This window comes from Dunckerocampus dactyliophorus, chromosome 6 (assembly GCF_027744805.1).
Source record: "Dunckerocampus dactyliophorus isolate RoL2022-P2 chromosome 6, RoL_Ddac_1.1, whole genome shotgun sequence".
NCBI lineage: Eukaryota > Metazoa > Chordata > Actinopteri > Syngnathiformes > Syngnathidae > Dunckerocampus > Dunckerocampus dactyliophorus.
In genome coordinates this window covers 21,349,540-21,374,393 of record NC_072824.1, presented here as the reverse complement: position 1 = coordinate 21,374,393, position 24,854 = coordinate 21,349,540, and the positions used below count along the sequence as shown (strand labels likewise).

Sequence of the window (24,854 nt, the reverse complement as noted above, 5' to 3'; positions counted from 1 at the left end):
CAGAGGTGTAGCTGGCCTATCTTCAGAGTATCTTAAATAGTAATTACAATGCTGGTTTTGGTTTTGATCAAAAGTGTCAGAAGAAAATACGGTCTTCTCAACTGATACCACTGACTCTGGGGAGGATGCTCTGAAGTCTAATAACCAGTCCTGAAGGCGCGGAATATCTAGATAGCAAGAAACTGAATCTGGAGACAACGCCCTGCTACTCAATAAGGTATCAAGGGCCATGTCTGATGAAACAGACTGTGGCGAAAGTGGTCTGGCCTCATCAAAAAGATGGGTGAGACACAAATCCTTCTCTTCCCAATCAGAGGCAATGGATTCTGGTGTGTACGACCTTTGGCTGACACATCGGTCATGATGTTCCATTTGGGCGACATCAAAATGAGGAACAGGCGAGTCAAGAGAAAGAACACTGCATTCACATGTAGACAATGCAGACTCTGGCGAATGAGGTCTCAACTCTGTGATCAATTCATCCAAAGAGTAGTCAGACAACTCATCGAAGGAGTCCGATGATAGCATAATAGGCTGATTCTCAAATGTCTTGACTTCAGAAATGGAATCCGCTTGCTTTTCATGTGCAATGCCGCGCACGACATCTGCGTATGTGAGAGGTCTTGCACATGACTGAGGTTGGCATTCACTTACTGTGACTTGATTTGTTGACACTATGCTTTCTGACAAAACCGACTCTGGTGAGTCTGGTCTGCTGTCATCAAAAAGATCCTTGAGACATAATTTGGAATACTCAACATCAGATACTGTTGACAGAGCTGTAGCTGGCCTATCTTCAGAGTAGTTTAAATAGTAATTACAATGGTGCATTTGGTTTTCATCAAAAGTGTCAGAAGAAAATACGGCCTTCTCAACTGATACCACGGACTCTGGGGAGGATGCTCTGAGGTCTAATAACCAGTCCCGAAGGCGCGGAATATCCAGATCGCAGGAAACTGAATCTGGAGACAACGCCGTGCTACCAAATAAGGTATCAAGGGCCATGTCCGATGAAACAGACTGTGGCGACAGTGGTCTGGCCTCGTCAAAAAGATTGGTGAGACACAAATCCTTCTCTTCCCAATCAGAGGCAATGGATTCTGGTGTGTACGACCTTTGGCTGACACATCGGTCATGATGTTCAATTTGGGCGACATCAAAATGAGGAACAGGGGAGTCAAGAGAAAGGACACTGCATTCACATCTAGACACTACCGACTCTGGCGAATGAGGTTTCAACTCTGTGATCAATTCATCTGAAGAGTAGTCAGACCACTCATCAAGGGAGTCCGATAATAGCATAATAGGCCGAGACTCAAACGTCTTGATTTTAGACATGGGATCTGCTTGTTTTTCTTGTGAAATGCCGCGCACGACATCTGCATAGGTGAGAGGTCTTGCATACAACTGAGGTTGGCATGCACTTATTGTGACTTCATTTACTGAATATATATTTTCTGACAAAACCGATTCTGGTGAGTCTGGCCTGCTGTCATCAAAAAGATCCTTGAGACATAATTCGGAATAATCAACGTCATTCAGTGAAGACAGAGGTGTAGCTGGCCTATCTTCAGAGTATCTTAAATAGTAATTACAATGCTGGTTTTGGTTTTGATCAAAAGTGTCAGAAGAAAATACGGTCTTCTCAACTGATACCACTGACTCTGGGGAGGATGCTCTGAAGTCTAATAACCAGTCCTGAAGGCGCGGAATATCTAGATAGCAAGAAACTGAATCTGGAGACAACGCCCTGCTACTCAATAAGGTATCAAGGGCCATGTCTGATGAAACAGACTGTGGCGAAAGTGGTCTGGCCTCATCAAAAAGATGGGTGAGACACAAATCCTTCTCTTCCCAATCAGAGGCAATGGATTCTGGTGTGTACGACCTTTGGCTGACACATCGGTCATGATGTTCAATTTGGGCGACATCAAAATGAGGAACAGGGGAGTCAAGAGAAAGGACACTGCATTCACATCTAGACACTACCGACTCTGGCGAATGAGGTCTCAACTCTGTGATCAATTCATCCGAAGAGTAGTCAGACCACTCATCAAGGGAGTCCGATAATAGCATAATAGGCCGAGACTCAAACGTCTTGATTTTAGACATGGGATCTGCTTGTTTTTCTTGTGAAATGCCGCACACGACATCTGCATAGGTGAGAGGTCTTGCACACAACTGAGATTGGCATGCACTTATTGTGACTTCATTTACTGAAGATATATTTTCTGACAAAACCGACTCTGGTGAGTCTGGCCTGCTGTCATCAAAAAGATCCTTGAGACATAATTCGGAATAATCAACGTCAGACAGTGAAGACAGAGGTGTAGCTGGCCTATCTTCAGAGTAGCTTAAATAGTAATTACAATGCTGGTTTTGGTTTTCATCAAAAGTGTCAGAAGAAAATACGGCCTTCTCAACTGATACCACTGACTCTGGGGAGGATGCTCTGAAGTCTAACAACCAGTCCTGAAGGCGCGGAATATCCAGATCGCAAGAAACTGAATCTGGAGACAACGCCCTGCTCCTCAATAAGGTATCAAGGGCCATGTCTGATGAAACAGACTGTGGCGACAGTGGTCTGGCCTCATCAAAAAGATGGGTGAGACACAAATCCTTCTCTTCCCAATCAGAGGCAATGGATTCTGGTGTGTACGACCTTTGGCTGACACATCGGTCATGATGTTCAATTTGGGCGACATCAAAATGAGGAACAAGGGAGTCAAGAGAAAGGACACTGCATTCACATCTAGACACTACCGACTCTGGCGAATGAGGTCTCAACTCTGTGATCAATTCATCCAAAGAGTAGTCAGACAACTCATCGAAGGAGTCCGATGATAGCATAATAGGCTGAGACTCAAATGTCTTGACTTCAGAAATGGAATCCGCTTGCTTTTCATGTGCAATGCCGCGCACGACATCTGCGTATGTGAGAGGTCTTGCACATGACTGAGGTTGGCATTCACTTACTGTGACTTGATTTGTTGACACTATGCTTTCTGACAAAACCGACTCTGGTGAGTCTGGTCTGCTGTCATCAAAAAGATCCTTGAGACATAATTCAGAATAATCAACATCAGACAGTGAAGACAGAGGTGTAACTGGCCTATCTTCAGAGTAGTTTAAATAGTAATTACAATGGTGCATTTGGTTTTCATCCAAAGTGTCAGAAGAAAATACGGCCTTCTCAACTGATACCACGGACTCTGGGGAGGATGCTCTGAGGTCTAATAACCAGTCCCGAAGGCGCGGAATATCCAGATCGCAGGAAACTGAATCTGGAGACAACGCCCTGCTACTAAATAAGGTATCAAGGGCCATGTCTGATGAAACAGACTGTGGCGACAGTGGTCTGGCCTCTTCAAAAAGATCGGTGAGACACAAATCCTTCTCTTCCCAATCAGAGGCAATGGATTCTGGTGTGTATGACCTTTGGCTGACACATTGGTTATGATGTTCAATTTGGGCGACATCAAAATGAGGAACAGGGGAGTCAAGAGAAAGTACACTGCATTCACATGTAGACACTGCAGACTCTGGCGAATGAGGTCTCAACTCTGTGATCAATTCATCCAAAGAGTAGTCAGACAACTCATCGAAGGAGTCCGATGATAGCCTAATAGGCCAAGACTCAAATGTCTTGACTTCAGAAATGGAATCCGCTTGCTTTTCATGTGCAATGCCGCGCACGACATCTGCGTATGTGAGAGGTCTTGCACATGACTGAGGTTGGCATGCACTTACTGTGACTTGATTTGTTGACACTATGCTTTCTGACAAAACCGACTCTGGTGAGTCTGGTCTGCTGTCATCAAAAAGATCCTTGAGACATAATTCGTAATACTCAACATCAGATACTGTTGACAGAGCTGTAGCTGGCCTATCTTCAGAGTAGTTTAAATAGTAATTACAATGCTGGTTTTTGTTTTCATCAAAAGTGTCAAAAGAAAATACGGCCTTCTCAACTGATACCACGGACTCTGGGGAGGATGCTCTGAGGTCTAATAACCAGTCCCGAAGGCGCGGAATATCCAGATCACAGGAAACTGAATCTGGAGACAACGCCCTGCTACTAAATAAGGTATGAAGGGCCATGTCTGATGAAACCGACTGTGGCGACAGTGGTCTGGCCTCTTCAAAAAGATTGGTGAGATACAAATCCTTCTCTTCCCAATCAGAGGCAATGGATTCTGGTGTGTACGACATTTGGCTGACACATTGGTTCTGATGTTCCATTTGGGCGACATCAAAATGAGGAACAGGGGAGTCAAGAGAAAGGACATTGCATTCACATCTTGACACTACAGACTCTGGCGAATGAGGTATGAAATCTGTGATCAATTCATCCGAAGAGTAATCCGACAACTCATCGAAGGAGTCCGATGATAGCCTAATAGGCCAAGACTCAAATGTCTTGATTTCAGACATGGAATCTCCTTGTTTTTGTTGTGAAATGCCGCGCACGATATCTGCATAGGTGAGGGGTCTTGCACACGACTGAGGTTGGCATGCACTTACTGTGACTTGATTTGTTGACACTATGCTTTCTGACAAAACCGACTCTGGTGATTGTGGCCTGCTGTCATCAAAAAGATCCTTGAGACATAATTCGGAATACTCAACATCAGATACTGTTGACAGAGGTGTAGCTGGTCTATCTTCAGAGTAGTTTAAATAGTAATTACAATGCTGGTTTTTGTTTTCATCAAAAGTGTCAGAAGAAAATATCGCCTTCTCAACTGATACCACGGACTCTGGGGAGGATGCTCTGAAGTCTAATAACCAGTCCAGAAGGCGCGGAATATCCAGATCGCAGGAAACTGAATCTGGAGACAACGCCCTGCTACTAAATAAGGTATCAAAGGCCATGTCTGATGAAACAGACTGTGGCGACAGTGGTCTGGCCTCTTCAAAAAGATTTGTGAGACACAAATCCTTCTCTTCCCAATCAGAGGCAATGGATTCTGGTGTGTACGACCTTTGGCTGACACATCGGTCATGATGTTCAATTTGGGCGACATCAAAATAAGGAACAGGCGAGTCAAGAGAAAGAACACTGCATTCACATGTAGACAATGCAGACTCTGGCGAATGAGGTCTCAACTCTGTGATCAATTCATCCAAAGAGTAGTCAGACAACTCATCGAAGGAGTCCGATGATAGCATAATAGGCTGATTCTCAAATGTCTTGACTTCAGAAATGGAATCCGCTTGCTTTTCATGTGCAATGCCGCGCACGACATCTGCGTATGTGAGAGGTCTTGCACATGACTGAGGTTGGCATTCACTTACTGTGACTTGATTTGTTGACACTATGCTTTCTGACAAAACCGACTCTGGTGAATCTGGTCTGCTGTCATCAAAAAAATCCTTGAGACATAATTCAGAATAATCAACATCAGACAGTGAAGACAGCGGTGTAACTGGCCTATCTTCAGAGTAGTTTAAATAGTAATTACAATGGTGCATTTGGTTTTCATCAAAAGTGTCAGAAGAAAATACGGCTTTCTCAACTGATACCACGGACTCTGGGGAGGATGCTCTGAGGTCTAATAACCAGTCCCGCAGGCGCGGAATATCCAGATCGCAGGAAACTGAATCTGGAGACAACGCCCTGCTACTAAATAAGGTATCAAGGGCCATGTCTGATGAAACAGACTGTGGCGACAGTGGTCTGGCCTCATCAAAAAGATCGGTGAGAGACAAATCCTTCTCTTCCCAATCAGAGGCAATGGATTCTGGTGTGTACGACCTTTGGCTGGCACATTGGTTATGATGTTCAATTTGGGCGACATCAAAATGAGGAATAGGGGAGTCAAGAGAAAGGACACTGCATTCACATCTTGACACTACAGACTCTGGCGAATGAGGTCTGAAATCTGTGATCAATTCATCCGAAGAGTAATCCGACAACTCATCAAAGGAGTCCGATGATAGCCTAATAGGCCAAGACTCAAATGTCTTGATTTCAGACATGGAATCTGCTTGTTTTTGTTGTGAAATGCCGCGCACGATATCTGCATAGGTGAGGGGTCTTGCACATGACTGAGATTGGCATGCACTTACTGTGACTTGATTTGTTGACACTATGCTTTCTGACAAAACCGACTCTGGTGATTGTGGCCTGCTATCATCAAAAAGATCCTTGAGACATAATTCGGAATACTCAACATCAGATATTGTTGACAGAGGTGTAGCTGGCCTATCTTCAGAGTAGCTTAAATAATAATTACAATTTTGTGTTGTGTTTTCAACAAAAGTTTTAGAACATATTATGCCCTTCTCAACTGATACCACGGACTCTGGGGAGGATGCTCTGAAGTCTAATAACCAGTCCCGAAGGCGCGGAATATCCAGATCGCAGGAAACTGAATCTGAAGACAACGCCCTGCTACTAAATAAGGTATCAAGGGCCATGTCTGATGAAACAGACTGTGGCGACAGTGGTCTGGCCTCTTCAAAAAGATTTGTGAGACACAAATCCTTCTCTTCCCAATCAGAGGCAATGGATTCTGGTGTGTACGACCTTTGGCTGACACATCGGTCATGATGTTCAATTTGGGCGACATCAAAATAAGGAACAGGCGAGTCAAGAGAAAGAACACTGCATTCACATGTAGACAATGCAGACTCTGGCGAATGAGGTCTCAACTCTGTGATCAATTCATCCAAAGAGTAGTCAGACAACTCATCGAAGGAGTCCGATGATAGCATAATAGGCTGATTCTCAAATGTCTTGACTTCAGAAATGGAATCCGCTTGCTTTTCATGTGCAATGCCGCGCACGACATCTGCGTATGTGAGAGGTCTTGCACATGACTGAGGTTGACATTCACTTACTGTGACTTGATTTGTTGACACTATGCTTTCTGACAAAACCGACTCTGGTGAATCTGGTCTGCTGTCATCAAAAAGATCCTTGAGACATAATTCAGAATAATCAACATCAGACAGTGAAGACAGAGGTGTAACTGGCCTATCTTCAGAGTAGTTTAAATAGTAATTACAATGGTGCATTTGGTTTTCATCAAAAGTGTCAGAAGAAAATACGGCCTTCTCAACTGATACCACGGACTCTGGGGAGGATGCTCTGAGGTCTAATAACCAGTCCCAAAGGCGCGGAATATCCAGATCGCAGGAAACTGAATCTGGAGACAACGCCCTGCTACTAAATAAGGTATCAAGGGCCATGTCTGATGAAACAGACTGTGGCGACAGTGGTCTGGCCTCATCAAAAAGATCGGTTAGAGACAAATCCTTCTCTTCCCAATCAGAGGCAATGGATTCTGGTGTGTACGACCTTTGGCTGGCACATTGGTTATGATGTTCAATTTGGGCGACATCACAATGAGGAATAGGGGAGTCAAGAGAAAGGACACTGCATTCACATCTTGACACTACAGACTCTGGCGAATGAGGTCTGAAATCTGTGATCAATTCATCCGAAGAGTAATCCGACAACTCATCGAAGGAGTCCGATGATAGCCTAATAGGCCAAGACTCAAATGTCTTGACTTCAGAAATGGAATCCGCTTGCTTTTCATGTGCAATGCCGCGCACGACATCTGCGTATGTGAGAGGTCTTGCACATGACTGAGGTTGGCATTCATTTACTGTGACTTCATTTACTGAAGATATATTTTCTGACAAAACCGACTCTGGTGAGTCTGGCCTGCTGTCATCAAAAAGATCCTTGAGACATAATTCGGAATAATCAACGTCAGACAGTGAAGACAGAGGTGTAGCTGGCCTATCTTCAGAGTAGCTTAAATAGTAATTACAATGCTGGTTTTGGTTTTCATCAAAAGTGTCAGAAGAAAATACGGCCTTCTCAACTGATACCACTGACTCTGGGGAGGATGCTCTGAAGTCTAATAACAAGTCCTGAAGGCGCGGAATATCCAGATCGCAAGAAACTGAATCTGGAGACAACGCCCTGCTACTCAATAAGGTATCAAGGGCCATGTCTGATGAAACAGACTGTGGCGACAGTGGTCTGGCCTCATCAAAAAGATGGGTGAGACACAAATCCTTCTCTTCCCAATCAGAGGCAATGGATTCTGGTGTGTACGACCTTTGGCTGACACATTGGTCATGATGTTCAATTTGGGCGACATCAAAATGAGGAACAGGGGAGTCAAGAGAAAGGACACTGCATTCACATCTAGACACTACAGACTCTGGCGAATGAGGTCTGAAATCTGTGATCAATTCATCCGAAGAGTAATCCGACAACTCATCGAAGGAGTCCGATGATAGCCTAATAGGCCAAGACTCAAATGTCTTGACTTCAGAAATGGAATCTGCTTGCTTTTCATGTGAAATGCCGCGCACGATATCTGCATAGGTGAGGGGTCTTGCACACGACTGAGGTTGGCATGCACTTACTGTGACTTGATTTGTTGACACTATGCTTTCTGACAAAACCGACTCTGGTGATTGTGGCCTGCTGTCATCAAAAAGATCCTTGAGACATAATTCGGAATACTCAACATCAGATACTGTTGACAGAGCTGTAGCTGACCTATCTTCAGAGTAGTTTAAATAGTAATTACAATGCTGGTTTTTGTTTTCATCAAAAGTGTCAAAAGAAAATACGGCCTTCTCAACTGATACCACGGACTCTGGGGAGGATGCTCTGAGGTCTAATAACCAGTCCCGAAGGCGCGGAATATCCAGATCGCAGGAAACTGAATCTGGAGACAACGCCCTGCTACTAAATAAGGTATCAAGGGCCATGTCTGATGAAACAGACTGTGGCGACAGTGGTCTGGCCTCATCAAAAAGATCGGTGAGACACAAATCCTTCTCTTCCCAATCAGAGGCAATGGATTCTGGTGTGTACGACCTTTGGCTGGCACATTGGTTATGATGTTCAATTTGGGCGACATCAAAATGAGGAATAGGGGAGTCAAGAGAAAGGACACTGCATTCACATCTTGACACTACAGACTCTGGCGAATGAGGTCTGAAATCTGTGATCAATTCATCCGAAGAGTAATCCGACAACTCATCAAAGGAGTCCGATGATAGCCTAATAGGCCAAGACTCAAATGTCTTGATTTCAGACATGGAATCTGCTTGTTTTTGTTGTGAAATGCCGCGCACGATATCTGCATAGGTGAGGGGTCTTGCACATGACTGAGATTGGCATGCACTTACTGTGACTTGATTTGTTGACACTATGCTTTCTGACAAAACCGACTCTGGTGATTGTGGCCTGCTATCATCAAAAAGATCCTTGAGACATAATTCGGAATACTCAACATCAGATATTGTTGACAGAGGTGTAGCTGGCCTATCTTCAGAGTAGCTTAAATAATAATTACAATTTTGTGTTGTGTTTTCAACAAAAGTTTTAGAACATATTATGCCCTTCTCAACTGATACCACGGACTCTGGGGAGGATGCTCTGAAGTCTAATAACCAGTCCCGAAGGCGCGGAATATCCAGATCGCAGGAAACTGAATCTGGAGACAACGCCCTGCTACTAAATAAGGTATCAAGGGCCATGTCTGATGAAACAGACTGTGGCGACAGTGGTCTGGCCTCTTCAAAAAGATTTGTGAGACACAAATCCTTCTCTTCCCAATCAGAGGCAATGGATTCTGGTGTGTACGACCTTTGGCTGACACATCGGTCATGATGTTCCATTTGGGCGACATCAAAATGAGGAACAGGCGAGTCAAGAGAAAGAACACTGCATTCACATGTAGACAATGCAGACTCTGGCGAATGAGGTCTCAACTCTGTGATCAATTCATCCAAAGAGTAGTCAGACAACTCATCGAAGGAGTCCGATGATAGCATAATAGGCTGATTCTCAAATGTCTTGACTTCAGAAATGGAATCCGCTTGCTTTTCATGTGCAATGCCGCGCACGACATCTGCGTATGTGAGAGGTCTTGCACATGACTGAGGTTGGCATTCACTTACTGTGACTTGATTTGTTGACACTATGCTTTCTGACAAAACCAACTCTGGTGAATCTGGTCTGCTGTCATCAAAAAGATCCTTGAGACATAATTCAGAATAATCAACATCAGACAGTGAAGACAGAGGTGTAACTGGCCTATCTTCAGAGTAGTTTAAATAGTAATTACAATGGTGTATTTGGTTTTCATCAAAAGTGTCAGAAGAAAATACGGCCTTCTCAACTGATACCACGGACTCTGGGGAGGATGCTCTGAGGTCTAATAACCAGTCCCGAAGGCGCGGAATATCCAGATCGCAGGAAACTGAATCTGGAGACAACGCCCTGCTACTAAATAAGGTATCAAGGGCCATGTCTGATGAAACAGACTGTGGCGACAGTGGTCTGGCCTCATCAAAAAGATCGGTGAGACACAAATCCTTCTCTTCCCAATCAGAGGCAATGGATTCTGGTGTGTACGACCTTTGGCTGGCACATTGGTTATGATGTTCAATTTGGGCGACATCAAAATGAGGAATAGGGGAGTCAAGAGAAAGGACACTGCATTCACATCTTGACACTACAGACTCTGGCGAATGAGGTCTGAAATCCGTGATCAATTCATCCGAAGAGTAATCCGACAACTCATCGAAGGAGTCCGATGATAGCCTAATAGGCCAAGACTCAAATGTCTTGATATCAGACATGGAATCTGCTTGTTTTTGTTGTGAAATGCCGCGCACAATATCTGCATAGGTGAGGGGTCTTGCACACGACTGAGATTGGCATGCACTTACTGTGACTTGATTTGTTGACACTATGCTTTCTGACAAAACCGACTCTGGTGATTGTGGCCTGCTATCATCAAAAAGATCCTTGAGACATAATTCGGAATACTCAACATCAGATATTGTTGACAGAGGTGTAGCTGGCCTATCTTCAGAGTAGCTTAAATAATAATTACAATTTTGTGTTGTGTTTTCAACAAAAGTTTTAGAACATATTATGCCCTTCTCAACTGAAACCACGGACTCTGGGGAGGATGCTCTGAAGTCTAACAACCAGTCCCAAACGGGCGACGTATCCAGACCCGAGGAAACAGAATCTGGAGACAATGCCCTGCTGCTAAACAACTCATCACTCAACAACTCATAGAAGGAGTCTGACGGTAGCATTATAGGCTGAAACTCAAATGTCATGAAATCTGCTTGTTTGTGATGTGGCCTGCCATGAACAACATTTGCATGTGTGGCCTGTTTAACTAAAGACTTTCTTTGACATTCATTGTCAGTAAAAATACTCTGTCTCGCTCTTATTGCAAAACATTTTTGACTACTGTTTTCAGAACTATCCCTGTGTGGTTTTAGTTTCTCTTCATTATCTTCTTTCGGAAACTCAAAAGTATACTTTGTTTTTTCCACAAAGTTAAATATAACTGGTTCCTTTAATTGTGGTTCTGATAAACTGTCTGAGGTCACCTTTGTTGACTGATGAAATTTGTCATCTAAACAAATATTTTTTTCTGATTCTTTCATCCATCTTGAATCTGAAGACTCTTGAATTGGATTGCTTTCTGTGGTGTTTATCGTGCTATCTTTTATATCTGATTCACATGTTGATAAGCTTGAAGATTGAGGTGCCAACTTTGTAAACCAGTAATCAAGAAACGATTGCTGACTTTCTGTCTTTTGCACAATGACATTAGACGATGATGGCCTAATTTGAAATGAAATTTGATTTTCAGTTCCACAGTCTTTGTCTTCTGTAGTGACAGTTGCATCACATATTCCTTGCCATGGCACAGCCTTTTCTGCACTTGGGATGTTCTTTGACGCAATTGAATTATTCGGTTGTGGACCAAAATGATATAAGGGTAGATTTGTTTCAGTACAACTAATTTCTCCCAGGTGTTGACAGTCAACTGTTAAAGTGGAAACAGGCAGTTGGGGTGTGGCTGGATTATCTCTTGAATACTGTAAAAAATAATCACAATGCTGACTCTTCAGTTGGGCACGGGTTGGTTCAGAGAGCAAGAGTTCAAGAAATGAGAAACTGCACTGAGAGGTCTGAGATTGTGGTGAGAATGGTCTGCAATCCGTATTTGACAACCGATTTTCACAATTAATTGTACCTAAATCTTGTGAAGCCTTTCTATTGAGACAAGTTATTTCATGCCAGTGCTCATGAGACAGAATGTTTGATGTCACACTTGGAAATTCCCCGAACTCTTCCTGGATAAGTACACTGTCAGGCAAAAGTGGACTGTGTTTTTCCACGTGAGAATGAAATTTCTGTGCAAGGTTTTGTTTTTCAACAGGTTTAGGTGTGGAATGAAACACATGTGATTGACTGAGGTCTGGGTTATTTTCAGTAATAACATTCATGTCTGGTGAATTACACTTCTCAGAGCTTGAATAGAGTGCCCAATTGTTATCAGCTGTGTGGAAGTCTGCCTTAAAGTCTTTTCTCTTGCTGAGAGGAGAGTCTGGAGACATTGCCCTATAATCACTGATCGACATAACAGATTCCGGTGATGACATCCTAGGGAAAGAGTCATACAATGTCCAAGATTCCGGTGGTAAGAAGCTTTTTTCATGAACATAAGTGTCATAATCTGAAGTGAAAGACAATGTTTCATCTTGCTCAGATGTCTGTGCTACATAGATAGGCAGATAAAGGCTGGAAGAGACCGCCTTTGCCCTGTATTTGTCACTGTCCGGACTGACTGAACTATAAATAGAGCTATCAGTTGAGTCACAGGCCATCAGAATGTTTTTACTATCATCCACCATTTTGCACTTGGCTGTAGCAAAAATAGAGTCCATTGGCTGGACATGCTCATCATCAATGAAATACATGTTTTCCTGATACTCAACAATTTGCAACTGAATTTTTGTGTTGTCTTCTTTGCTTGATGTGAAGGGACAATAGCCCATGTTCACACTGGGGACCTGTGGGATCTTGGCATGTTCTGTGAAGTACTGGGTTGTGATTTCATCCATGCACTTCTGTGAGACCTCACTTTTTGGATCTGCATCTGTGATTTCTTCAGTTATTGCCAGAGCTGCTTGGTGACTGTCTCGTGAATCCAACAGGTTAGGGCCAGGGGTTCCTCTAATGTTTTTGGAGGAAATTGGAGTGACAAGGTGAGGAATATTGTTGTACTCATCTTGGAGCTCTTTGAAGTCAGTCTCAGCTTGGTCTGACTCTGATAAGATTAGACTAATTTCACTGATAGATACAGATGATGGCAACTTCAACATTTCAGGTGAGTGGCTCTTCTGATCTTTTTCAACAAATGTCTTTTGGCTGCACTTGTCTTTGCTTTGGCACTGATCACTAGCATGGGAAGGCTTGAAGAGATGAACTTCAATACTGCAGGAAATTTGCTGGTCTTTCACTTTGTACTGGGCATCATAAACTCGAGTGGCTTTGCTCCTCACTGAAGCTTCTGTTTTGGTGGGGAGCGTACTTACTTGCTCATCAAAGTTGACATAGCGTGTACGTTCATGTGAAATTACATCATCTGACGTCCACAGGTTTGGGTTCAGTTCACTGTAACAGACAAAGCAGACATTGTCAAAAAATATGGCTTGAAAATGTGATATGTAATAGCTAGTGCTGTCAAATTATTAAAATGTTTAATTAGATTAATCACGGGTTTGAAATGAATCATGATTAATCAACATTGGAAATGATGTCTGAAATATGACAATTTTTACTGTATTTTATTGAAAGAAAGATAAATGGATTACCGGTATATATATTTGCATGTAGTAACAACTCCAAAAGAACTGAGAATTTCATTCAAGCTAAAAGATAGCACAAAATCGATTTACCTAACACTAGATTCTTTAATAGTAGCAGAACATTTTAATCACACTTTAACTGTGTTATGAAGAGCAATGAGGAGTTGCCTGCAAACACACCACGTCATTTAAGTTAAATTCACATTTTGAGTGCATTTTCTGGGATTTCCGAGCATACTTAAATGCAGCAAATTGTACTTCAGCATTTAGAGTTACAAAGCGAGGGATAAGAATATCCACTTATTGTTTTTCTTTTTGTTTATTTAGACGCATAATAAAGATGTTCTGGCCGCACGGTGGTCTAGTGGTTAGCACGTTGGCCAATACAGGAACAGCCTGGAGATCGGGAAGACCTGGGTTCAATTCTCTCCTGGGCATTTCTGTGTGGAGTTTGCATGTTCTCCCCGTGTGCGCGTGGGTTTTCTCCGGGTACTCCGGCTTCCTCCCACATTCCCAAAAACATGCAGGTGAGGTTAATTGGCGACTCTAAATTGACCATAGGTATGAATGTGAGTGTGAATGGTTGTTTGTCTATATGTGCCCTGTGATTGGCTGGCGACCAGTCCAGGGTGTACCCCGCCTGTCGCCCGAAGTCAGCTGGGATAGGCTCCAGCATGCCCCCGCGACCCTAATGAGGATGAAGCGGTATAGAAAATGGATGGATGGATAAAGATGTTCTTGTGATGTTCGCAATGTCCCTGAATGGATCTCGCGGTTGTGTATGAGGAACTGTTGTTCCGACAACGAAGGGACAAAAGACGCGTTTGTGAGTTGGAAAGACATATATGTTGTTGGAATTGCACCGCTGTTGATGTGTTCAGGTTAGATTAAAGTTATAAAAAGAGCATCAGACTCTGTGTGACTCTGTGGGGAACTACATGCTGTGCTGCCGTCTGTCGTAATAACAGTAAGATGTGGCTTGCCGTAAGGTGTATGCGTTAATTACACAAAAAAATTTAAGGTAATTAATCAAATAAATTAGTTAACACCGTTAACGCACTATTTTTGACAGCCATAGTAATAACCATAGAATGGGCAAATCCATATAGCAGAATTAGCTGTTTTATTTTTTGAATATCCAATCAAGGCAACTGAGTGAACTCCGGTCAAAGGTCAAATCAGTAAAAATGTTCCTCGCTTTGCAGGGGCTGCGCACTATTGTATGCCCTTATTCTTGAACTGTGTCAAATGCCACAAGTGAGTCTGCAGATAGGAACATTTAGTAATGAAATGAATACAATTGGAAATTTACTGTGTGATGTCAAGCTCCTCCAAGAGGTCGCCATGCATGCTCTCTGAGTGGGTATGTCCAGCAGGCTCCGCCCACGAGGGAATGTCTAACAGAGAAGCGACGGAGAGGTCCTCTTCAGAAACAGCTGGGGGTGGCTTGCGATCTGACTCTATCCTTCTCACAATCCTGGGGCTGTCCACATCCTCTTGCACTGAAGACAGAGCCACTGACACTAAAAAAAATTGCACAGTCGTGAGGTAAAATGAACACTCTAATTTGAATCTGCACCTCTAGTAAGTGCTTTGACAGAAATATTTGTATACAAAACTACCTTCACTATGGTCCAGGGTTTTCTCAATCTCAGCATATGTTCTTGAGGTTTGCTCTTGAATTGACTTGTTCATCTGGGTTTCAATTAGGTGAACAATGTCCATGCGGTTGATCTTGGTCAGTCTTTTAATCAGGCAATCCTCTGTGGAATTATTTTAAAATGATTGATTGAAGCATTTGATCAATAATTTGTCAATTTAATTGAAAAGTAAATATTAATAATAATGACATCAAAAGTACTAAAAGATTATGGTGAAAATGTTTATGGTCACTTGAGATCATGTCAAACTCAGTGCCAATATTTAGAGTTGAAAACCTTTATGGAAATATACAGTATATGTCTATAGCATACCAGTTTGAAAGCAATAATGATCGGGAATCAAATTCACCTGCTGTTTTGGAAATGGGACCGACAACAGATGGAAATGAGAGGCAAAACAACACCTATTAAGATGCAGATGGTGGCCATTACCTACCTGTGGCATGTTTGCCTTCTCGTTCAACCCATCGCTGAAGTAAGGCATGACTCTGCTCTTGAAGTGAATTGGGATTCTCTGACCTAACTGATTGAATGTCATCCTCACTAAATTCCAGTTCCCTTGCCAGCTCTGGGGACATGGATAGCAAGATAAGCTGTAATATTGAGTCGCTTTTTTTGATAAACCATATGTACCACATACAATTTATAAATTATTTATACACAGAAATAGGGCAATGATACACAGTCACTCTGATTGAAATTTACTGATTTAAAAGAGAGCTTTTTAAAGTGGCAACTTACCAGTCCAACTGAAGCCAAGGAGATCTGCAATGATGGCTAATGTCTCCTCTTTCCTGTCAGCATCATCCTGCCAATCCACTAAATACCACCACAGCAAAATAATATATTATATTTTAGTGCCCTAGTACCTGTTGCACAAATATACTGTAGCAAAATTTCAGTCCCTAATGCTTTATGTAATATAGATTATAATATATCTGAAATTAAAAGTGGTTATGTAGTGTTGATATGGATGAAAATATAAAGGTTGTATTTCCAAAATATGATATGGTTAAGGTTTGCAAATGAAATTTAGTAATATTAGTAACGCTATATTAGTATCAGAGATACCAATAGTCGGCATTAAAATAAGCTGCTATTTCTAGAACCAACATGACCATTGAATCTTGAGATAGCACATAGACACACATGAGATGACCAAATAACTCACCAACATGCAAAACACCACAATATGCACACACGTGATGGCAAAATGTTCTTACAAAGAAGAAAAGAGAAGTTGCTGCTGAGGGAAAAAAAAGCTCATGTAAATCTAGCCATACCTGCCGTACATTGTGAAGTTTGATCCCCGGTGATTCTCTGCATCTGTGTTTCCACCTTGTCATCCCAGGTAGGCCTAGATTCAAATAGATCCACGGTACTAGAAGACGGGTGCACAGCCGTAATGGGATCTGAATCTGAACTACTCAAGGCTGGCATGTCATATGTAAAAATAACAGAATCTGGGCTCTTGTGACTTGAGCTGCTTATGTCATCAGTATCCAAAGAAACAGATGATTCTTCAGCGTTACAGATACGGATTTCTTTGTGTTTCTGTTTTGTGGAGAGGAGAGGTTTGGCCAGAGACAGGTTGGATTGATGTGTGGACTGACTGCTTTCAGAACAACTCCTGCTATTTTTATCTGAGGCTTTACTTGGGCCACTATCTGTCTCAGATCTTGTCCTGCGATTCATGGATGAATCCTTCTTTTTGGCAGCCAAATCAGGTTCAGATTCATTTGCTTTGCTGCCTTGATTAATAATAGTCTGTGCACCCAAAAAGGACATCTCAATTACTGAACAATGATCGTCATCATCCTCATCAGGGGAGGAGTAGGAGGAATTGTAACTCTGCTTTGAGTATGCAGATTGGTCCACTATGTTTGTGTTTGACTGAAGAGCTGCTACTGTACAGTCAAGGTAGTTTTCACCAAGGCCTTTAAAGCTTTCATCATCACCTTGAATAATGGTCAGCTTCTCCAAGCCACTGGGGGAGCCAAGCTGAACTTCTGTAGAGCTGCCAAGATCTGCTTCAGAAAGATGTTTATCACCCTTTGACTTGTCACTTGAATGAGGGAGGAAAGTTCTGGCTTTGGGAGTTGAAACTTTGTCATCCCTTGTCTTCTGTAGCATTTCCTCTGCAGCTGAATACCTTTTATCAAATGTTGACAAGGTGTTTTGCTCCCCTCCAGTTTCCTCTGAAACAACTTCAGTTGGATGTCCCTCTACTTGAAAAAATGCATATCCTTCAGCCTCTTCATCAGTACTTCTTGTCAGATCAATTGCACCCCCTCTGGTCATTTCAAATAGCTTTCCCTCTTCAAACTGAAATTGATCTGGGGTTTTGTCATCAATTGGTGTTTGAACAGGGGATTTATCAAGCTTTTTTCTGTCCTCTGCCAGATCAACTTGCTCACTGAAGGCTACAGAATATTCACAACTTGGTGTATCATATTTGGTTTCTTTAGCAGACACTATAGCCAGAGGTTCAGTAAAAGAATCTGAACCATTATCTTGGAGTGGATTATCTTGTAAGTCTGGGAACGAGTCTTCTGTGATTCCTGTCTGTGATGGCACACATGAGGATGTGTCCCTCTTGGTTTTAGCCTCTTGTTCCATTTCTTCAAAAGTTTTGATCCTTGCAGCCATTTTAAACATCTCCTCTTCTGGAGTAAATTGTTTGTTGGTGGACTGATCCTCACTGTCATCTTCATGAAATGTGAAATATTTGTCTCCTTCCATTTGTGTGATGTTTTCTGACTCATTGGGCTCATTGCCATCCATGCAAATAATTGTATCATAATCCAAACATGCTTTTAGCTGTGATGCATAATCCTCATACACAGCTGCCTTGTGCGACATTTGATCTTCTATTTTCTCTGATTGAGTGGGACTTCCTTCAAGAGAGTCTGGACAAGGAGATTTTCTGGTAGGGCTTGGTTCAATGGAGTCTGGGGATTTCTTTGAAGATATGTCCTCCACAACAGGACTTGCTTCCAGCGAGTCGTGTGGATAAAGCTCTTTAACTGATTCATCAAAAACCACAGTGTCTAAGTTCTTTAAATCAGCTGGCCGTTGTGGTGTAGTTGAGATAATGGTACCAAAACTGTCATCTTTATAGTCATTGTTGCATTCACGTATTGTTTCATATGGCTTTGTCATTTTTACAGTACTTTCACTGTAGCTGCTAAAATGTGGAACTGGCAAAAATGTGGATGTTTCTCTGTCTTTTGATATTATAACCTGTCTGCAGCTCTCGTGGACCACCTCCTCTTCTGGATGGCCTTGCGTCATCACTGGCTCTTCCTTTAAAGATTGGTCAATGTCAAAACTCAGCAGTGATGCCATGCCTGACATATCTTGTTCAGTTATACACTGCTGCTGTCTGGCCTTTCTCTCAATCCAAACTTGGTGCATTGGCTTCTCTAATTCATCACTAGGTTGCATTGCTGTGATTGCTGCTCCACTTATTGTATCTTCTCGGGTTTCCATGTGATTGTCTTTGAAACACTTCTCTAATTCACTACCAAGAACTGACAACATACCTGACATATCCCTCTCTTTGACTTCAACAATATCCGTCAGCATTTGTGTCTGACCATCTTGCTTGTTTTCCACGTTTTCAAACACTGTTGTTGCTGTCTCCTCACAAGAGGGTTTATGGACTTTGGCAATAATAACTTGTTGAAATTTGTCCTGGACATTGTCCTCTTGTGGAGCCTCATGTGCCACTGGCCTATCAATGAGGTATTGGTCTAAGTCACATTTTAGCAGGGATATCATGCCTGACATCTCCTTTACATTTTTGGAGAGTTGATAAGAAGGCTTCTGCCCCACCCATTCCTCCGTTAGAGGTACCTCTTCAGTGAAGTAATGATGTTCCTCAAATGCACTTGATCCCTCTTCAGTTCCCCTCTGGACATTAAGTGTACCAATATCTTGTATTATATCATTGACTGTTAGCTCTGTATTTACATAGTTGGATTCTTTAGCTTCATTCTCAGCGTCTTTATCTTTCATTTCAAATGAACGATTTTCCATCTTTGCATGAATGTTTTCTCGCTCAGAGACAAAGATAGTCTTGTCTTTAATGTCAGAAGAAAATGGGTATATTTTCCCCTCTTTTTTGTTTGTTAAAATAGTTTGGTCAAAACATTCCTCAATTATATTGTCTTGTGGTTGATCTGCTACAAACCCTGTAGCCAAACACTGATCCAAGTCAGTTGTCATTAAGGACGCCAACCCTGACATATCTTTTGTTGCTCTGGAAGCCTGGATATCGGTTTTGCTGTTAATGTGGACTTCTTTAAGTAGTGTTTCATCAACTGTAATTTCTTTATTATCAGCGTTCAGATGATGTGTCACTGCAAGTCCTCTGTCCTCACTTTTAATCGTTTCTTGGAAATATTTATGTTTTGTGCCAAACACAATGTCATCTGAGGCAAATGTGTGAGTGTCTTTCTCTTTATCCTTTCTTAGGATAATTTCTTCCAAATGTTCCTCAATAATATCCTCTTGTTGTGGTTCATCTGCTAGAAACCCTGTTGCCAGACACTGATCCAAGTCAGTTGACATGAAGGACTCCAGCTCTGAAATATCTTTCACTGTTGTGGGAACCTTGTTATCGGTTTTACTGTTAATGTGGACTTCTTCAAGTAGTGGTTCATCCACTGTGATTTCTTCATCGTCAGTGTTATTTTGAGGGCCCACAGCAAGTTCTCCATTGTCCTCTCTCAAACTGGAACGAGGTGTCCTATTTCTGTCTCCACCTTTAATAGTTTCCTCAAAATGTTTATGTCCTGTGCCAAACACAATTTCATCTGAGGCAAACATCTGAATGTCTTTCTCCTTATCCTTTGTTAGGATAACTTGTTCAAAATGTTCATCAATAATGTCCTCTTGTTGTGGTTGATCTGCTACAAGTTCTGTTGCTAGACACTGATCCAAGTCAATTGCCATGAAGGACTCCAACCCTGACATATCTTTCAATGTTGTTGGGGTCCTGTAATCGGTTTTCCTGCCAATGTGGACTTCTTCAAGTACTGGTTCATCAACTGCGATGTCCTCATTATCAGTGTTCATGTGATGAGCCACTGAAAGTCCTTCATAGTCTTTGCCCAAATGACAGTCTTCTCCCAAACTGGAATTACGTGTCCTAATTCTGTCTCCACCTATAACGGTTTCTTCCAAATATACATGTTCTGTGACAAACTCTAACATATTAGAGGCAATTGTGTCTATATCTGTCTCTTTTTCCTTTGTTAGGATAATTTGTTCAAAATTGTCCTCAATAATATCCTTCTGTGGTGGTTGATCTGCTACAAACCTCGTAGCTAGAAACTGATCCAAGTCAGTTGTCATTGAAGACTCCAAACCTGACATGTCTTTCATTGTTGTTGGAGTCTTGTTATCAGTTTTCCTGCCAATGTAGACTTCCTCAAGTAGTGGTTCATCAACTGTGATTTCTTCATGATCAACGTTCATCTGATGGGCTAATGGTAGTCCTTCATAGTCTTCTCGCAAATCACAGTCTTCTCCTAAACTGGAATGAGCTGTCTTAATTCTGACTCCACTTATAAGACTTTTGTCAAAGTATGTTTGTTCTGTGCTGTACCCAAATGTATCAGAGGCAAATGGGTGAATGTCTTTCCCTTTTTCCTTTGGTTGGATAATTTGTTCAAAAATGTCCTTGATAATATCCTCTTGTGGTGGTTGATCTGCCACAAACCTCGTAGCTAGACACTGATCCAAGTCAGTTGTCATTAAGGACACCAACCCTGACATGTCTTTCATTGTTGTTGTACTCTTATTATCCATTTTTCTGCCAATGTGGACTTCTTCGAGTACTGGTTCATCAACTGTGATTTTTTCGTTATCAGCGTTCATGTGTCCTTCATAGTCGTCTCCTAAACTGGAATGAGTTGTGCTAATTCTGTCTCCACTTATGGCAGTTCTTTCAAAATATGTATGTTCTGTGCTGTACTCAAACTTATCAGAGGCAAATGGGTGAATGTCTTTCTCTTGCTCCTTTTTTTGGATAATTTGTTCACAAACATCTTCAATAATATCCTCTTGTGGTGGTCGATCTGCTACAAACCCTCTAGCAAGACACTGATCCAAGTCAGTTGTCATTAAGGACTCCAAACCCGACATGTCTTTCACTGTTGTTTGGGTCTTGTTATCAATTTTCCTGTCAATGTGGACTTCTTCAAGCACTGGTTCATTAACTGTGATTTCTTCATTATCAGTGCTCATCTGATGGAGTGCTGGTCGTTCTTCATAGTCTTCTCCTAAACTGGAATAGGGTGTCCTGATTCTGTCTCCACTTATAACAGTTTCTTCAAAATATGTACGTTCTGTGCTGTACCCAAATTTATCAGAGGCAAATGGGTGAATGCCTTTCTGTTTTTCCTTTGTTTGAATAATTTGTTCAAAAACATCTTCTGTGATATCCTCTTGTGGTGGTCGATCTACTACAAAGCCTGTACCTAGACACTGATCCAATTCAGTTTTCATTAAGCACGCCAACCCTGACATGTCTTTCATTGTTGTTGGAATCTTGTTATCAATTTTCCTGCCAATGTGGAATTCTTCAAGTACTGGTTCATCAACTGTGATTTCTTCATCAGTGTTCATCTGATGGGCTCTTGCAAGTCCTTGGTAGTCTTCTCCCAAACTGGAATAGGGTGTCCTGATTTTGTCTCCACTTGTAACAGTTTCTCCAAAATGTTTATGTTCTGTGCCAAACCCAGAGGCACATGAGTGAATGTCTTTCTCTTTATCCTTCGTTAAGATTATTTGTTTAAAAGTTTGGTCAATAATATTGTCCTTTGGTGGTTGATCTGCTACAGGACTGGTTTGTAGATACTGCTGTAAGTCAGATTTCATTGAGTAAACCATCCCTGACATATCTTTTGCTGCTGTGGGTGACTGCTTATCTGTTTTCCTATGAATGTAGACTTCTTCAAGTTGTGGTTCCTCAACTGTCATTTCTTCAACTTCATTGTCATTGTTCATCTGATGGGTAACTACATGTCCTTCATTGTTCACTATGAACCTGGATTGCAGTGTCCTTATGTCAACAGTCTTGTCAAAAAATTCAGCCATGTTTTCTGGACTTTGCTTACTATCAATCATGTTTTGATTCTCAATAGCAGAAACAGTTTCTCCTAATGGGCTGTAGATTGATACTCTATCAACAAATCTTTCTTCACCGGCTTTCTCTCGCTGATTGCTGACATCCACGGCTGTGGATGTTTGCTTGAATAGTTGGTACTCCGGACTATCTTCTAGCTCAGCCTTTATGTCAGCACTGAAGTCTTCAGAAGGTCTGCGGTCAGGGCTTATCTGCAAGTCTTCAGATAAAGTCATGCCAGTACCAATGGATTGTTGTTCGCCTTGCATCAGACCCAGACCTCTGCCTGGCAACACATCTCTCTGAGGACTAATCCTTCCATCACCATGCTGAATTGTATAAACACTGTCTACTGGGTTTTCAATACAATCGGTATTCGAAATGAGCTGTGATTTTTCTGCCTGTGTGCTGGCTGCTTCATTGGTAATGACTGATCCATGTGGTAAAATACTTGAGGGAGCAGTGGATTTGTGTTCAAAAATCCCAAGTTTACTCTCTGAAGTGTCCTGCCCAGTCTGGAATGCTTTCATTAGCTCCTTAACAGACATACTCTCTTTTTCTGAAGACTCAGTTGACATTTTGCGAGGGTGAATCCCCGCATCATCACAAAAAGTGACTGTCTTTCCAACATATGCATCTGAAATTAACAGTGAGTCCTGAGAGGTCTCTTTAAGTATGCCTATAGGTTGATTTCTGTCACTTCCCTGAAAGTCATTCTTATGGAGAACTCTAATGCTATGACTTTGAGATTTTGATGGCTGTGTAGGCCTTTGGTCCGTGCCCCATTTATCTTCAGAATCTGCTGGTTCGCTTGTTAGAGTGGAATCACAAGAAGGCAATGCTTTATGCTCAAAAAGCCCTGATTTATTCTTTGAAGGGTCCTGACCGGTCTGGAATGCTTTCATCAGTTCCTTAACAGACATTGTCTCTTCTAATCTTTCTGTCTGAGATCTGGGTGATTTGGGAACGCTGGGGAGTTGTGGCATGTCACCCTCCATTTTTGTTGTGGTAACAAATGATCTTGAAATCAGGACCACATCATGTTTTTGTTCCTCCTCTTCAACTTTGTTTTGTAACGCTTTAACACGGTCCTTTATTGATCCTATAGGTGTCTCAACCACACGAGGAGAAGCTGGTGGATCCATTACTGGCGTGAGAAGAAGACCACTCTCATTAAGAACAGTATCACCGTCTAAAGACTCCTCAGAGCTCATCCTTTCCAGCTCTCCCTCTGAGCTACTACATCTAGAACGTTCTCTGTCTCGAAGTTTCCTCCGAATAGGTTTTTTGATATCTGGGGGCCGTTGTTTACCATTAGACTTCACAATACGCTGTGTATCTTGGAACTCCTGAGAATCACCCATACGTTCTATGCTGAAGCAAGAGTCCATCCTTATCGTGTCTCTGTCCTGTGTAGCAGATTGACTTAATGTGTGCTTTTGTTCAACAGGTACATTCCTTAGTTTCACAGCCTGGGATTCAAATACTGAGAGCTGCTCTGCCTTTCCACCACCACCTTCTTGCTCTTTAGTGTTATTAATCCGGTCACTTTCAATCTCTCCAAACTTTTGGTGCCTTTCTCTGAAGTCATATTTAGCCAGAGTGTCAGTTTCCTCTGTCCATCTAGCACCATCCGTGTCCACATTTATGAAGCGATCCACTTGCTCGGAAAGTAAGACAGGAATTTTGATGTCAGACATGTCGGATAGAAGGTCAGGGCTTGCAAGAGTTGCAGGGTCGAGAGGTTGATTAGTTTTCAGTGAGAACGTCTCCATCGATTCAGATTCGTCATCTTATGTTAGAAAGGGTAAAGGACATAGGGACAAATTAAGTGGGGAAGAGAGACATCAGAAAACTGTGATCAAGACAATGCCATTAAAATCCAGGAAGAGTTCAGAGATCAAAGAAAAGACTGATAGGACAGACAATAAGGAAGTCCTGAAAGACCAAAAACATGAAAAAGTGATCCCAGAGCGGAGTTGCGCAGCAATAGCATCAGCAAAGCCAAGAGAAGTAAAATAAAGTTTGAATGCTGACTTTGATAATAGTATCCCGATTTAGGTAAGAAAAAATGAAAAAAAAAACAGACAAATGAAATTGCCATACAGATCAAACAAAAAAAACCCTCAAACAACATAGAAAAAACAGCACAACTTTATATGGAACAAAAGGACAGGAATGAACAACTGACAAACAAACTCTCTCAAGATTGCTACTGACATGGAGAGTCATGTCTGGAGTTAAGTCAAGTCAAAGAGAGATTTATCTGATTATTGAACTAAAAAACAAATCAGTTTTTTTCAATCATGGTATGATCTGGTTTGTGACCACTATTAAGTGCCATAAATAAAAACAAACTTAGAGAAAACAAGTAAATAAAACACAGTTGA

General features: G+C 41.9%; 1 protein-coding gene across 7 annotated transcripts in view; it reads right to left on the bottom strand.

The window, feature by feature from the left end:
• LOC129182783 (ankyrin-2-like) overlaps positions 1-24,854 on the bottom strand; it is a 104,857-nt gene that overhangs the window by 16,270 nt on the left and 63,733 nt on the right. For 6 of the 7 annotated variants that reach the window (XM_054779295.1, XM_054779289.1, XM_054779292.1 and 3 more), the window contains 6 exons: positions 16,613-24,256; positions 16,071-16,148; positions 15,766-15,897; positions 15,291-15,431; positions 14,981-15,191; positions 13,396-13,474 (listed from right to left, as the gene is read on the bottom strand). In XM_054779295.1, coding sequence (XP_054635270.1) covers positions 13,396-13,474; positions 14,981-15,191; positions 15,291-15,431; positions 15,766-15,897; positions 16,071-16,148; positions 16,613-24,256 — 8,285 coding nt within the window. The remainder of the gene's footprint in view (positions 1-13,395; positions 13,475-14,980; positions 15,192-15,290; positions 15,432-15,765; positions 15,898-16,070; positions 16,149-16,612; positions 24,257-24,854) is intronic. The other variant, XM_054779291.1, reaches the window with a different exon arrangement.